The 12,028-nt window shown below is 37.9% G+C and overlaps 1 protein-coding gene across 7 annotated transcripts in view; it reads right to left on the reverse strand.

Annotated features, from left to right (window-relative positions):
• The window catches only part of RERE (arginine-glutamic acid dipeptide repeats), a 409,781-nt gene that overhangs the window by 108,595 nt on the left and 289,158 nt on the right, over nt 1–12,028 (reverse strand). For all 7 annotated transcript variants that reach the window (XM_038537878.1, XM_038537881.1, XM_038537876.1 and 4 more), the window contains 2 exons: nt 9,681–9,805; nt 8,078–8,177 (listed from right to left, as the gene is read on the reverse strand). In XM_038537878.1, coding sequence (XP_038393806.1) covers nt 8,078–8,177; nt 9,681–9,805 — 225 coding nt within the window. The remainder of the gene's footprint in view (nt 1–8,077; nt 8,178–9,680; nt 9,806–12,028) is intronic.

A 12,028-nucleotide genomic window follows, 5' to 3' on the forward strand; every position in this document is an offset into this window, starting at 1 on the left:
CTTTTCCTTTTCCTAAGATTTTACTAACTTATTTGATAAAGAGAAAGAGAGCACAGGCACAGGGAGCAGCAGGCTCTATCCCAGGACTCTGGGATCACAACCTGAGCCGAACACAGACTCTTAACCAACTGAGCCAACCAGGCACCCTCTGTTATAGTTTCTAAGCATAAATACAAAGATGATTTTGTAAAAGGGCAAATAAATGCAAGCACTAAGAATGGCTGAATCCCATTAGAATAATACAGGCCATCTCTATGCTATATAGCTTTATGTTTGCAAATTATATATACACTAAAAGTACGCAGATGAACCTCACAGAAACTGCACATGAAGAAACACACACCTGAAGAGTACACACACAGAAACATTTCTAAGATCTTCTAGAAGGAACACCATTGCTTTGTCATACTATACCATGTTATTTAACATACTATAAAATTACAAATAGAACAATTTTACATTAATAACTGCTCATAATTTAAAATAGTAAAATACAACATCTTTGTCAACATGCATTAAGGAGTTTGCTCCCGTCACTAAAAACACCATCATCTTCCAACAAGAAAGACCAACATATTTATCACATCATCTTCCTCTACATCAATACACATTTTTTAGTTTTTTGTTTTTTTACTTATGAAGTAAAAAGATAAATACGTTTTAACATAAATGATATACCTGTGTGGCTAACTATTCTGCAACTTCACCACTGGACCAAAAGTAGTAAGTCATGGCACCAGGAAAATAAGATACATTCACTACTACTGTGATTCTCCAATGAGAGCTATACCATTAAGAATGTATACATGTGGCTCAAGTTTTATATAATCTGAAGACCATCTATATTAGATTAAAATGGACTAAACACTCTAAACAAAAGGTAAAGCTTGCCAGACTAAATAAAAAGCCAGAAACAACTAAAGATTGGATATTCTTTAAATACAAAGAAAAAGCAAGATTCAAAGTAAGAAGCTAGAAGAAGATGTATCATGTGAACAAGTAGAGAAAGCTAAGTAGTCCTCTTAATATCAAACAACAAAGAGTTCAAGACAAAGAGAGGGTCACGCCAAAAAGGTAAAAGGGGTAATATACAGAGAAAGGTAGGGGCAGCCTGAGTGGCTTAGCAGTTTGGCACCTAACTTTGGCCCAGGGCCTGATCCTGGAGACCGGGGATCGAGTCCGATGTTGGGCTCCCTGCATGGAGCCTGCTTCTCCCTCTGCCTGTGTCTCTGCCTCTCTCTCTGTGTCTCTATGAATAAATAAATAAAATCTTAAAAAAAAAAAAAAAGCCCAGAGAAAGGTAAATACTATCCAAGTGCATGGACCTAATGACACAATTTCCAAATATATGAAGCAAAAGCCAACAAAACCAAAAGGGGAAATACCTGAATTCACAATCACAATTGAAGACTTTAATACAACTCTCTCAGCAACTGACAATACAACTAGGTAAAAAAAAATTAGTAGAACATAGAGGATCTAAGTAATAATAACCACCACTTTAAAGAAACCAACAATTATATAATGGTGCACTCAGTAACTGCTGAATATAAATTCATTACAAGTGCACATGGAAGATTCATCAAATAAACCACATGTTGAGCCAAGAAACAAATCTCAATGGATATCAAAAAGTTGAAATCTTACTGGGTGCTCTCTGACCACAACAGAACTAAATTAAAAATCAGTATCATTCAAAAACAAAAGGGTTGGGGAAGGGGGAGAGAATGTACACAAGAGAGAGCTCAAATATCTGGTAATTAAGCAAATTAATGCTAAGTATAGATAAAAGAACTTTCTTATTTTTTTTTTAAAGATTTACTTATTCATGAAAGACAGAGCAAGAGGCAAGAGACACACAGGCAGAGGGAAAAGGAGGCTCCCTGTGGAGAGCCCAATGGGGACTTAATCCCAGGATCCCAGGATCATAACCTGAGTCAAAGGCAGACACTCAACCACTGAGCCACCTAGGTGCCCGGTAAAAAGAAATTTGAAAAAACAGTTTCTGATATTTTTAACACAATGATAATGAAAGAACAGAAAATCAACATTTGTCATTAAATCAGTTATCTAAGATCCTACTTTTGGAAGCTAGGGAGAAAATGATCATTCAAATTAACCCAAAACATATAGAAAAAAATAATAAAAATAAGATTGGAGACCATGAGATAGAAAACAGAAAATCAGGGGGCACTTGGGTGTCTTAGTCAGTTAAGCATCCAACTCTTGGTTTCACCTCAGGTCATGATCTCAGGGTCATGGTACTGAGTGAGCCCCAAGTCAGACTCCACTTGATCTCAGGGTCATGAGTTCAGCCCCATACTGGTTGTAAGACTACTTTTTTTTTAATGAGAGGGAGAGAGAAGGCAGGGTTTGCAGAGAAAGACGCACAAAGAGATCTTAGGAAGATTCCACACCTAGCACAGAGATGGACAGCAGGACTCGTTTTCACGACGCTGAGATCATAACGTGAGCAGAAACCAAAGAGTCAGACACTTAACTGATCGACCCACCCAGGTGCTCTGAGATTACATAGATAAATTAAAAACTTTTTAAAAATGAAGATATGTATCATGTTCTGGATTTAGTATTGTTAAGATGTCATTTCTCCCTACTTCGATCCGGATTCAATGTAATCCCAATGAAAATACCATCAAGTCTTTTTTTTTTTTTTTTTTCCATCAAGTCTTTTTAAAAACAGAAATGGCAAGCTGATTCTAAAATTAATACGGAAATGCAAATAACCTGAATAGCCAAAACAATCTTAAAAAACAAGTAAAAAAAAAAAAAAAAAAAAACAAGTAAAAAAGTAGGAAGACTTACAGTACCTGAGTTCCAATAAAGCTACAGTACTCAAGGGGTGCCTGGGTGGTTTAGCTGGTTGAGAGTACAACACTCAGGTCATGATCTCAAGGTTGTGAGATAGAGCCCCATGTAGGGCTCAGTGCCTGGTGGGGAGTCTGCTTGTGATCCTTCCTCTCCCTCTGCCCTTCCCCCTTGCTCTTACCAGTATACTCTTTGTCTATCTAAAAAAAAAAAATTAAAAATTAAAAAAACAAAAAACCCCAAACTCAAAATACTGAGGTACTGGTGAAAAGACAGATATTATACTAGTGAAACAGAAGAGAATCCAGAAAAAGACTCATTGTATATGCTTATATAGCAGTTGATGTTCAATAAAGGTATCAAAGGAAAGAAATGAGAAAAGTCTGTTTTCAAAAAATGTTGCTCCTACAACTGGTACCTGAGTGGAAAAGAATGAACTTTCACCCCTATCTCACATAACATACAAAATTAATTTGAAACAAATCATAGACCTGAAGGCAAGAACTAAAACATGAAGAAGAAAGCACAGAAACAACCTCTGTTATCATGGGATGATGAAAGAAACTTTCACAAAAGGAAAATGGTACACCAGACTTTAGGAAAATTAAATATTTTGCTCTCCAAAAGATATCACTACAGAAAAACAGTCCTGAAAAGGGAGGAAATATTTGCAAATACATATATCAAAGGAAATGTATCTGCAATATAAAAAGAACTCTTATAACTAAATAATTACATTAAAAACAATTCAATTTTTAAAATTGGGTAAAAGGGGGATCCCTGGGTGGCTCAGCGGTTTGGCGCCTGCCTTTGGCCCAGGGCGCAATCCTGGGGTCCCGGGATGGAGTTCCGTGTCGGGCTCCCGGCATGGGGCCTGCTTCTCCCTCTGCCTGTGTCTCTGCCTCTCTATGTCTATCATGAATAGATAAAAAATAAAAAATAAAATCTTTAAAAAATAAACAAATTGGGTAAAAGATGCTTCACAAAAAACATACAGATGGGCAATAAGATATGAAAAGATGCTCAATATGACAATCAATCAAGAAATTCAAAGGAAAACCTCACTGAATGAGACACAGACGGACATCATTAGTAATGTCAAAGGCTGAGGAATCTTTACCAACAAACAAATCTCAAAGAGATATCAACTACACAACCATTAGAATCGCTAAGATGAAAAAGACTGACAACATGAAGTCTTATTAAGGATGCTGAAGAACTGAAATTCTAACATACTACTGACGGGAATGGAAAATGGGACAGCCACTTGAAATGTGTTTGACAGCTTCTTAAAAAGCTACCCACACGTGTACAATCCTGCCATTACATCTTTAGGTATTTACCCAAGAGGAATGAAAATACTTCTCTACACAAAGACTGAGTAACAATGTTCATAACGCCTTTATCACAATGGCCAAAAGCTTGGAAACAACACAAGTGTCCACACCAGGTGAATGCATGGATAAAATACTGTGAATATCCATACCCTGGAATACTACTCAGCAATAAAAAGGTGCTATTGATAATGCAACAGCAGAAATCTCAAAATTATTACGCTGAAAAAAGCCAGACTTAGAAGATTAAATAAGGTATTATTTCATTCATACAACAATCTATGATGTAAGAAAATAAATCTGAGGCTAGCAGCAGCAAAGGACTATAAAAGTGCCTGAGGAAACTTTAGGGAATTTGGAAACGTTTCGTATTAGTAGTAGATTTGTTGGTACATACATCTGAAAAAAACTATCAAGCTGTATATACCTTAAATCAGAGCTGCTTATTATACATAAATTATACCCCACATGTTGTTTTAAAACTTACACACTAAAAATCTCATTTGTGAATAATGAAGAAAAACTGAGTCAAAACAAATAATGTAGAAGAGCTTATATTTAAAAATAGGTCCATGTGGGGCACCTGGATGGCTCAGTGGTTGAGCATCTGCCTTCAGCTCAGGTCACGATCCCAGGGTCCTGTGATCGAGTTCTCCCCACCAGGCTGCCTGCATAGAGCCTGCTTCTCCCTCTGCCTATGTCTCTGCCTCTCTTTCTGTGTCTCCCATGAATAAATGAAATCTTAAAAAAAATTTTTTTAATTAAAAAACAACAACAAAAAAATAGGTCCATGTAATTTAAAAGTTCTATTAGAGAGATGCCTGGAGGCTCAGTGGTTGAACGTCTGCCTTTGGCTCAGGGAGTGATCCTGTAATCCCAGGATCAAGTCCCACATCGGGCTCTCTGCATGGAGTCTGCTTCTCTTTCCTCTTCCCATGTCTCCACCTCTCTCTGTGTGTCTCTCATGAATAAAAAAATAAAAAAAAATTTAAAGTTCTATTAGAGATGGCAGTTTTAAAGACCGAAATATTTATTTAAATGCATCTAAATTTAAAGAGTCCTACTCAGATGTTTAACATTATAATGTGGCTGTATTATATAGTTTCATACACTTTAAATTTCTATACTGTCCTGACAAACAGGAAATAGACACAGGTATATTCTAAGTTGAGAAATCCCTAACTTTGTTTTGACTCTAAGAAAAAAATAAATGCTTCTCACATGACAATGTATTTATCTTTTAATTTTATTACTTTTTTTTAAAGATTTTATTCATTTATCCATGAGAGACACAGAGAGAGAGAAGCAGAGACATAAGCTGAGGGAGAAGCAGGCTCCACGCAGGGAGCCCGACATGGGACTCAATCTTGGGACTCTGGGATCACACCGAGCCAAAGGCAAATGCTCAATCACTGAGCCACCCACGTGTCCCGACTTTCTGACTTCCTGAATAACCCCTTTGGTTATTTATTTTTTTAAAGATTTTATTTATTTATTCATAAGAGGCGGGGGGGAGGGGTGCAGAGAGAGGCAGAGAGAGAAGCAGGCTCCATGCAGGGAGCCCAATACAGGACTCAATCCGGGATCCCAGGATCACGCCCTGAACCAAAGGCAGTCATTCAACCGCTGAGCCACCCAGGCATCCCTAAATTTATTACTTAATGCAGCCTGAAACCACCATTACTCCAAGGAAGTTGAAATATACATTAACTTCTCATAATATTTTCAATTCACCTCACTTTTCATTAAAGGAAGTACCTACAATTAAAACTCAGCCAGTAAAACAATGAAGTAGACTACTGTAACACTCATTAGACCTTTCCATTCATCACAAAATGTACACACAACTCAGTCCTTTGGTAGCTAAATGCACTTAGATTGCATAACCCAAGACATTTGAGCCATCTTGGACACGCCTAGACAGGAAAATTTCAAATGATGGGAAGGCAACAGAAATAAAAACTCATAAAACCAAAAGCCCTCTGGCAATGCTTAAGAAAATTTCAGAAGGAACTTGCTACAAAAGACCATGGGCAAAAATAGCCCAAATCATTTCTATATAAAAGTATGTTCTACAGAATCCTTAGAGGGGTTAAAATAAGAAAGAGAACAAATTAGATCAATTCAGTAAAGTGACAAAAATAGACATTTAATTAATATGGCAACATCTTCGTTATTCAAAAATTCAACTGATCAGCATGGACATGAAAGGGGAATTTTTTTCATAAAGTTTTTATGCAAAAAATCCACAGAGAACAAGCTCATATCCAAGTTACTCTGAATAAACATAGACTTTTTAGGGTATTTTGAATTTAGCGACATTCACACCACTCCTACCATTCCCGCTGTATACAGATTCACAGATCTGCATCTCTAATTCCTCATCAATAAAATACTCTCACAGGTCCCTTCTAGCTCTATCATGTATACTCAGAATAAAGACTCTTTATAAAAACAAAAACTCTAAGTATGGAAGAAGTGAGAAAGTAAAAGAAATAAATGTATGGGAATATAAAAAAAATCATTCAGTTCTTTAGCACATGGCCCAATCCCAGCAAGATCTCTCCACCTCTAATGTGTGAGAAGACTACTATCATGTCATGTAATCCTCAAGAAACACAACTAGACCAGGAATACACATCAGCCATATGCACGTGCTTCCCTGAAAGCAAGTTGGAAAGTAGAAGAGTCCCTAAGTTGGGAATCTGGGTTATTTTCTGTCCTCCATTATGAACTTTTTGGATTGCTAGCATTCACAACAATCATGTGTGGCCTTTTCGAGCCTTAGATTCTTATTTGGAGACTGAATTAGTCTGTGTGGTTACCAATGTAAAGTCATCAAATTTGATGAAGTAATAATGGACTTTTATGCATTTCTGATATACTAATAAAGTTATATATATTTACATAGGATTACTGAGCATGAGGCTGAGCAACTCCTGAAGACTAACTAAATGTTATTTAAGCACCCTTTTTGTTTTTTCATTTTTCTTGAGAGGTCATTGTAGTTGGAGGAGACTTCACACACAGAGAAGAATTATTTCAAGAGACTTTAAAATACATTAATTTTCCTACAGAGCCTTATATGATGTATTCCAATGTAAAAAAAAAAAATGTCCAAAAAAGTAAACTGGCTTCAGTGATCATACTATTTATAGCAATAGCAATTCGAGTTCTGTTCTTCTGAGCTGTGTGTGTATGTGTTACAGGATGAGAGCAGATGAGTAAGCCTGCCAGATGTCATACAACCAACTCAGTACAACTCAGTACACATTAGGCTCACTTGTTACATTTTACTCTAGATTTTTTTAGGATTATTATTTTAAAATTCAATTTTGTTATATAATCATGTGAAATATTTATATGACTCCAAAGCCACATCTATAAAAAACAAATTTGTTCCAGGAAGTCTGGCTTCTTCTCTATTCCCTCCACATACTTTCAAATTCACAGTCTCAGAAAAGAAGGCAAAAGGTATGGCCTCTAGATTCACATCTTGAGTGTATGACTTTGGCCTGTGACTTAATTGCTTCAAACTAATTTCATCACATCTACAATGGTGATAATAATAAAATCTACTTCAGAGGCACGTTGTGAGGATTAAATAAGATCATCTGTGGTCAGCTTTGCGGGATCTTGATGCAGATCAACCACTAGCTTCAGGCTCTCATTTGAGGCTCAACACAATCCTGGGGTACAGACACAGATAGGAAATGAACCTGGAGGCACCATATCACTGGATCGAGGTCATGGGGCCCATAGCCAAGACCGCAGTCCATCTTTCAATCCCAGCACTACACCACAGTACTCATTAAGATTCCAGGCTCCTTTACATTCCACACTCATCAAATACTCCCTATAGCCAGCACAAGGAAAATGAATTTTGTTCCCACCCAGGGCAACTTCAAAAGACTCACTGTATTCAGTGCATTGAGGGTAGTGTCATCCCGAGATGCTGCAACACAGCCATCTTCTGTGGAACCTCCATCACACATCCCTGCGAATGCTGCCATGCTCCTTGGAGGACAGGAAGGAAAAATATCAGCAAAGAAATTTTAACCCTCAGTTTTCAGAGTACATTTTCAGCCCAAATTCCATTACTACATGTGTGACAAGTTAGAGTGTTCAGTCCTATTTCTGCTTTTGTTTAAAAAAAAAAAAAAACTTTTTAGGGGAGACTGGGTGGCTTAGCAGGTTAAGCAGCCAACTCTTGGTTTTGGCTCAGGTCACGATCTCAGAGTCATGAGAATGAACCCAGGCTCCACAGCAAGCATAGAGTCTGCTTGAGAGTCTCTCTCTCTCTCCCTCTGCCCCTCCCCTAACTCGTGTGCTCACACCCACCCCCTCTCAAATAAATAAAATAAAATAAAATAAATTTTTTTAGGGGTGCCTAGGTAGCTCAGTCAGGTAAGTGTCTAACTCTTCATTTTAGCTCAGGTCATGATCTGAGCCTTGGGAGTTGGACATGGAGCCTGCTTAAAATTCTCTCTCCCTCTGCCCCTCTCTCCAGCACTCACTTGCTCTCTCAAATTTAAAAAAAAAAAAAAAAAAAAAAGTTAAGATCCTCTACAGTTCACCCTTCACTCACTCACTCACAAAGGAAAATGTTTCATTTACTCTGGTCCAGCTGTGTTATTTCTTCCCATGCTTTACCAGTACTCAGATTAGTTTTGAGGGCATGAATAAGCTAAAACTATTTGCCACAACAGCTGGCTAGAGTACAATCTTTTGAAAGAAAGATCATAATCTTTTTGAAAGAAAAATCTTTTGAAAAAAAAATTAAATTATTTGAAACTTTGCTTAATTCTTTTCATGCTATACATCAACTAACCTTAGGTGAGTTAAAAGTGGTAAGGCAGAAGAGAAAAATTCTTAGTGGCCCCATACATACTACACTGAGGTAGCCTCATCTCAGGTATGTGCCTCCACACACAGCACAGCCTACCACAGGATTAAAATCCAGTTACCAGGCCTGCCCTAGTGCACACTGCTGATACTTCAGTTAGTCCCAGAGACCACTGCAGGCTAAGGTAGGCTCTCTGCCCACACTGTAATATGCAGGGGCAGATTTAAACTTATCTTTTATATTTTAGGCATTTGTAGGCTAGCAAGTCCTCATGTAGTAGGTAAGCCACAAAAACACCGAGGTCAGGCATCAATAAACAGCCTAAAGTAGAGAAATCTGGAGTGCGATTTTAAAATGGGCTACATGACCCAATTACTCTATCTGTATTTCGAAGTTTTGATAATTTCATGTATGGCTTAAGATGATTCCGTTCTGAAGAGTTCTAAAATCTGATGTGGGGCAAACATTGGAAAAAACAAAGTGACTTTACCATGGTAAACTTTTTCTCTGGCATTAAAAATCAGAGTTCTGATTACAGAGGGGTATAACAAAATGTAAAGTCAGAGATGTTCAATGTATAAATAAAATTTCAGGGGAAAGGAGAAAGTTTATTGCCTCCTAATCAACTCAGATGGCCTAATTCAGAGGGTAGAATGGGGGATAATTCCTATTACCTTGCTGCTCTTAAGTACATAAGGAGGTCACAGTCATTAACTCCAGGCATCCAGACCAGTTCCTCATGTTGGGTCACAGTGTCACCATCTGGAGAAGGGAATGGTTGCAATTCAGGAAGTTTGGCCTGTAAGACAGGAATGAAAAAGTCACAATCAAGGAGCATTTAAAGAGCTGCCTCAACAGGCAGGCCCTGGGAACAGATGCAGTAGTTACTGAGCCTCTTTCTTCAGGCAGTACCGAAATAACAGAAAAAGTGTGAGTCATTGAAACCAGCCTGTAGCATGTTTCAGGATCATTTCACCATAGAAGATTTCACAATGGACTGCTTAATCTCTACTTAAGGAGCAGCAAACAGTATCAAAATAAACCAGTGCCAGCATGATCCAAAAAGTGAAACAGAAATGGATGCATGTGAATAAAAGAAATTAGAAAAAAACCCCAAAACCCCTTAGGACATAACCGAGTGCCTTTATAAGGGAAAATGTACATTTCCCATTTAACAAGTTTACAAAGAGACATATATAAATAATGAAATCTCACCTAAGAGTATCTGCTAAAAAACCAAATGAGCTATCCTATTAAGTTACTCTCAAGAGAGTCAGTAACTACAGTATTATCATGGTAAACATAAAAAAAGACACAGAATTGGAGTTAAATTAAAAACACAGTGGAGGGACACCTGGGTGGCTCAGTCGGTTAAGCATCTGCCTTCAGCTCGGGTCATGATCTCAGGTACTGGGATGGAGCCCCAAATCAGGGTTCCTTGCTCAGTGGGGAGTCTGCTTATTCCTCTCACCTTCCCCCTGCTTGTACTCTTTGTCAAAGAGATAAATATAATCTTTTAAAAATTATAAAATAAATAAAAACACAGTTGAACTAAATGATGACAGCAATCAGACCACAGCAGTGGCTTCAGGAGAAGCGGACTGCTTATAAAGGGACAGGAAGGAGCTTCTGGAGACAAGAGAAATGTTGCACCTTGATATGAACTATTACAGTAGATTCAACAGTCTACATAAGATATGAATAGTTCACTGTACATCAAGTATACCTCAATAAAAATTTTTAAAAATATTTGAACAACAGTGCTTAACAACCAACAGTCTAAGTCACCTCTGGGTTAGGGCAGAGCAAGAGTCAGCAGGTACTAATGACCGGCACAACCATCAGAGACCTATAAAGTCAACTATCTACAAAATACACGTTTCCTATTGTCTCAGATGACAAACACAGACACATCAGTTGAATATTTTAAATTAAGAGCTATAGTTAAAAAGCTCCAGTGTCCAGAGAAACTGCAAAAAGATTAAATGAAGCAAGGAAGAGGATAAGGCAGCACTATCCAACAGAAATAAAATGAGAGCTACATATTTGATTTTAAACATTCTATTATCCACATGAAACAAAACATTACCTCCTAGTTTGGACTAGCCACATTTCAAGTGCTCACAGCCACCTGTGGCAGAGGCTCCTGTCCTGGGCACACAAATATGAGGTGCTAAGGAGTGAAGAGAACCAGGGTATAATGGAGAGAGGGCTGCCCTGCCCAGGGAAAGCAACCAAGCAGGAATGAGAACCAATACTTGTATATCCCCTGATTTATTTCCAAAGTCCAGAAATTTTGATATTTTATGAGAGCTAGCACTTAAATGTTTAAAACAATTTTGTGGCAAAACGCAACATTAACAGACCATGTGGCTTCAGGGCTACAGTCTGCCTCACAGGAAGTATCTGAGACCTCTAAATGTTTATCAAGCACTGACCTTCTCCAAACAAGGACGCTCCTCTTTAATTTACTACTGGCTTTTATAACATTTAATTGGGTGCCTCAATGAGTTCTGCTTAAGACATGGAGAGCACACTGAATAAAATTTAAAACACAACAGATATTCACATCAAAAGGCATTTTTAAAATTTATTTTATTTTTTATTTATTTATTTTTAATATTTTATTTATTTACTCATGAGAAACAGAGAGAGAGAGAGAGAGGCAGAGACACAGGCAGAGGGAGAAGCAGGCTCCATGAGGGAGCCTTCGTGGGACTCGATCCCAGGTCTCCAGGATCACACACTAGGCTGCAGGCAGCACTAAACTGCTGTGCCAACAGGGCTGCCCCAAAAGGCATTTTTTCTTACATCTTTACCAAGTTCTGCTTCCCCAGCACCAAGTATGGTACCTAGCACAGTAGCTCTCCAATGACACCATTTCCCATCTATAAAAATGATATAAATCCCAAGGTGCGACCATATACAAGGGCTGTGGTATTAGTACTTGCATGAGCTGCTAGCACAAATGCAAAAATAGTACGATCTCTACAGAGGGGCATTTGGTTATGTCCTACCCTTT

The sequence above is a fragment of the Canis lupus genome, chromosome 5, assembly GCF_011100685.1.
Source record: "Canis lupus familiaris isolate Mischka breed German Shepherd chromosome 5, alternate assembly UU_Cfam_GSD_1.0, whole genome shotgun sequence".
In the NCBI taxonomy this organism is placed as follows: Eukaryota; Metazoa; Chordata; class Mammalia; order Carnivora; family Canidae; genus Canis; species Canis lupus.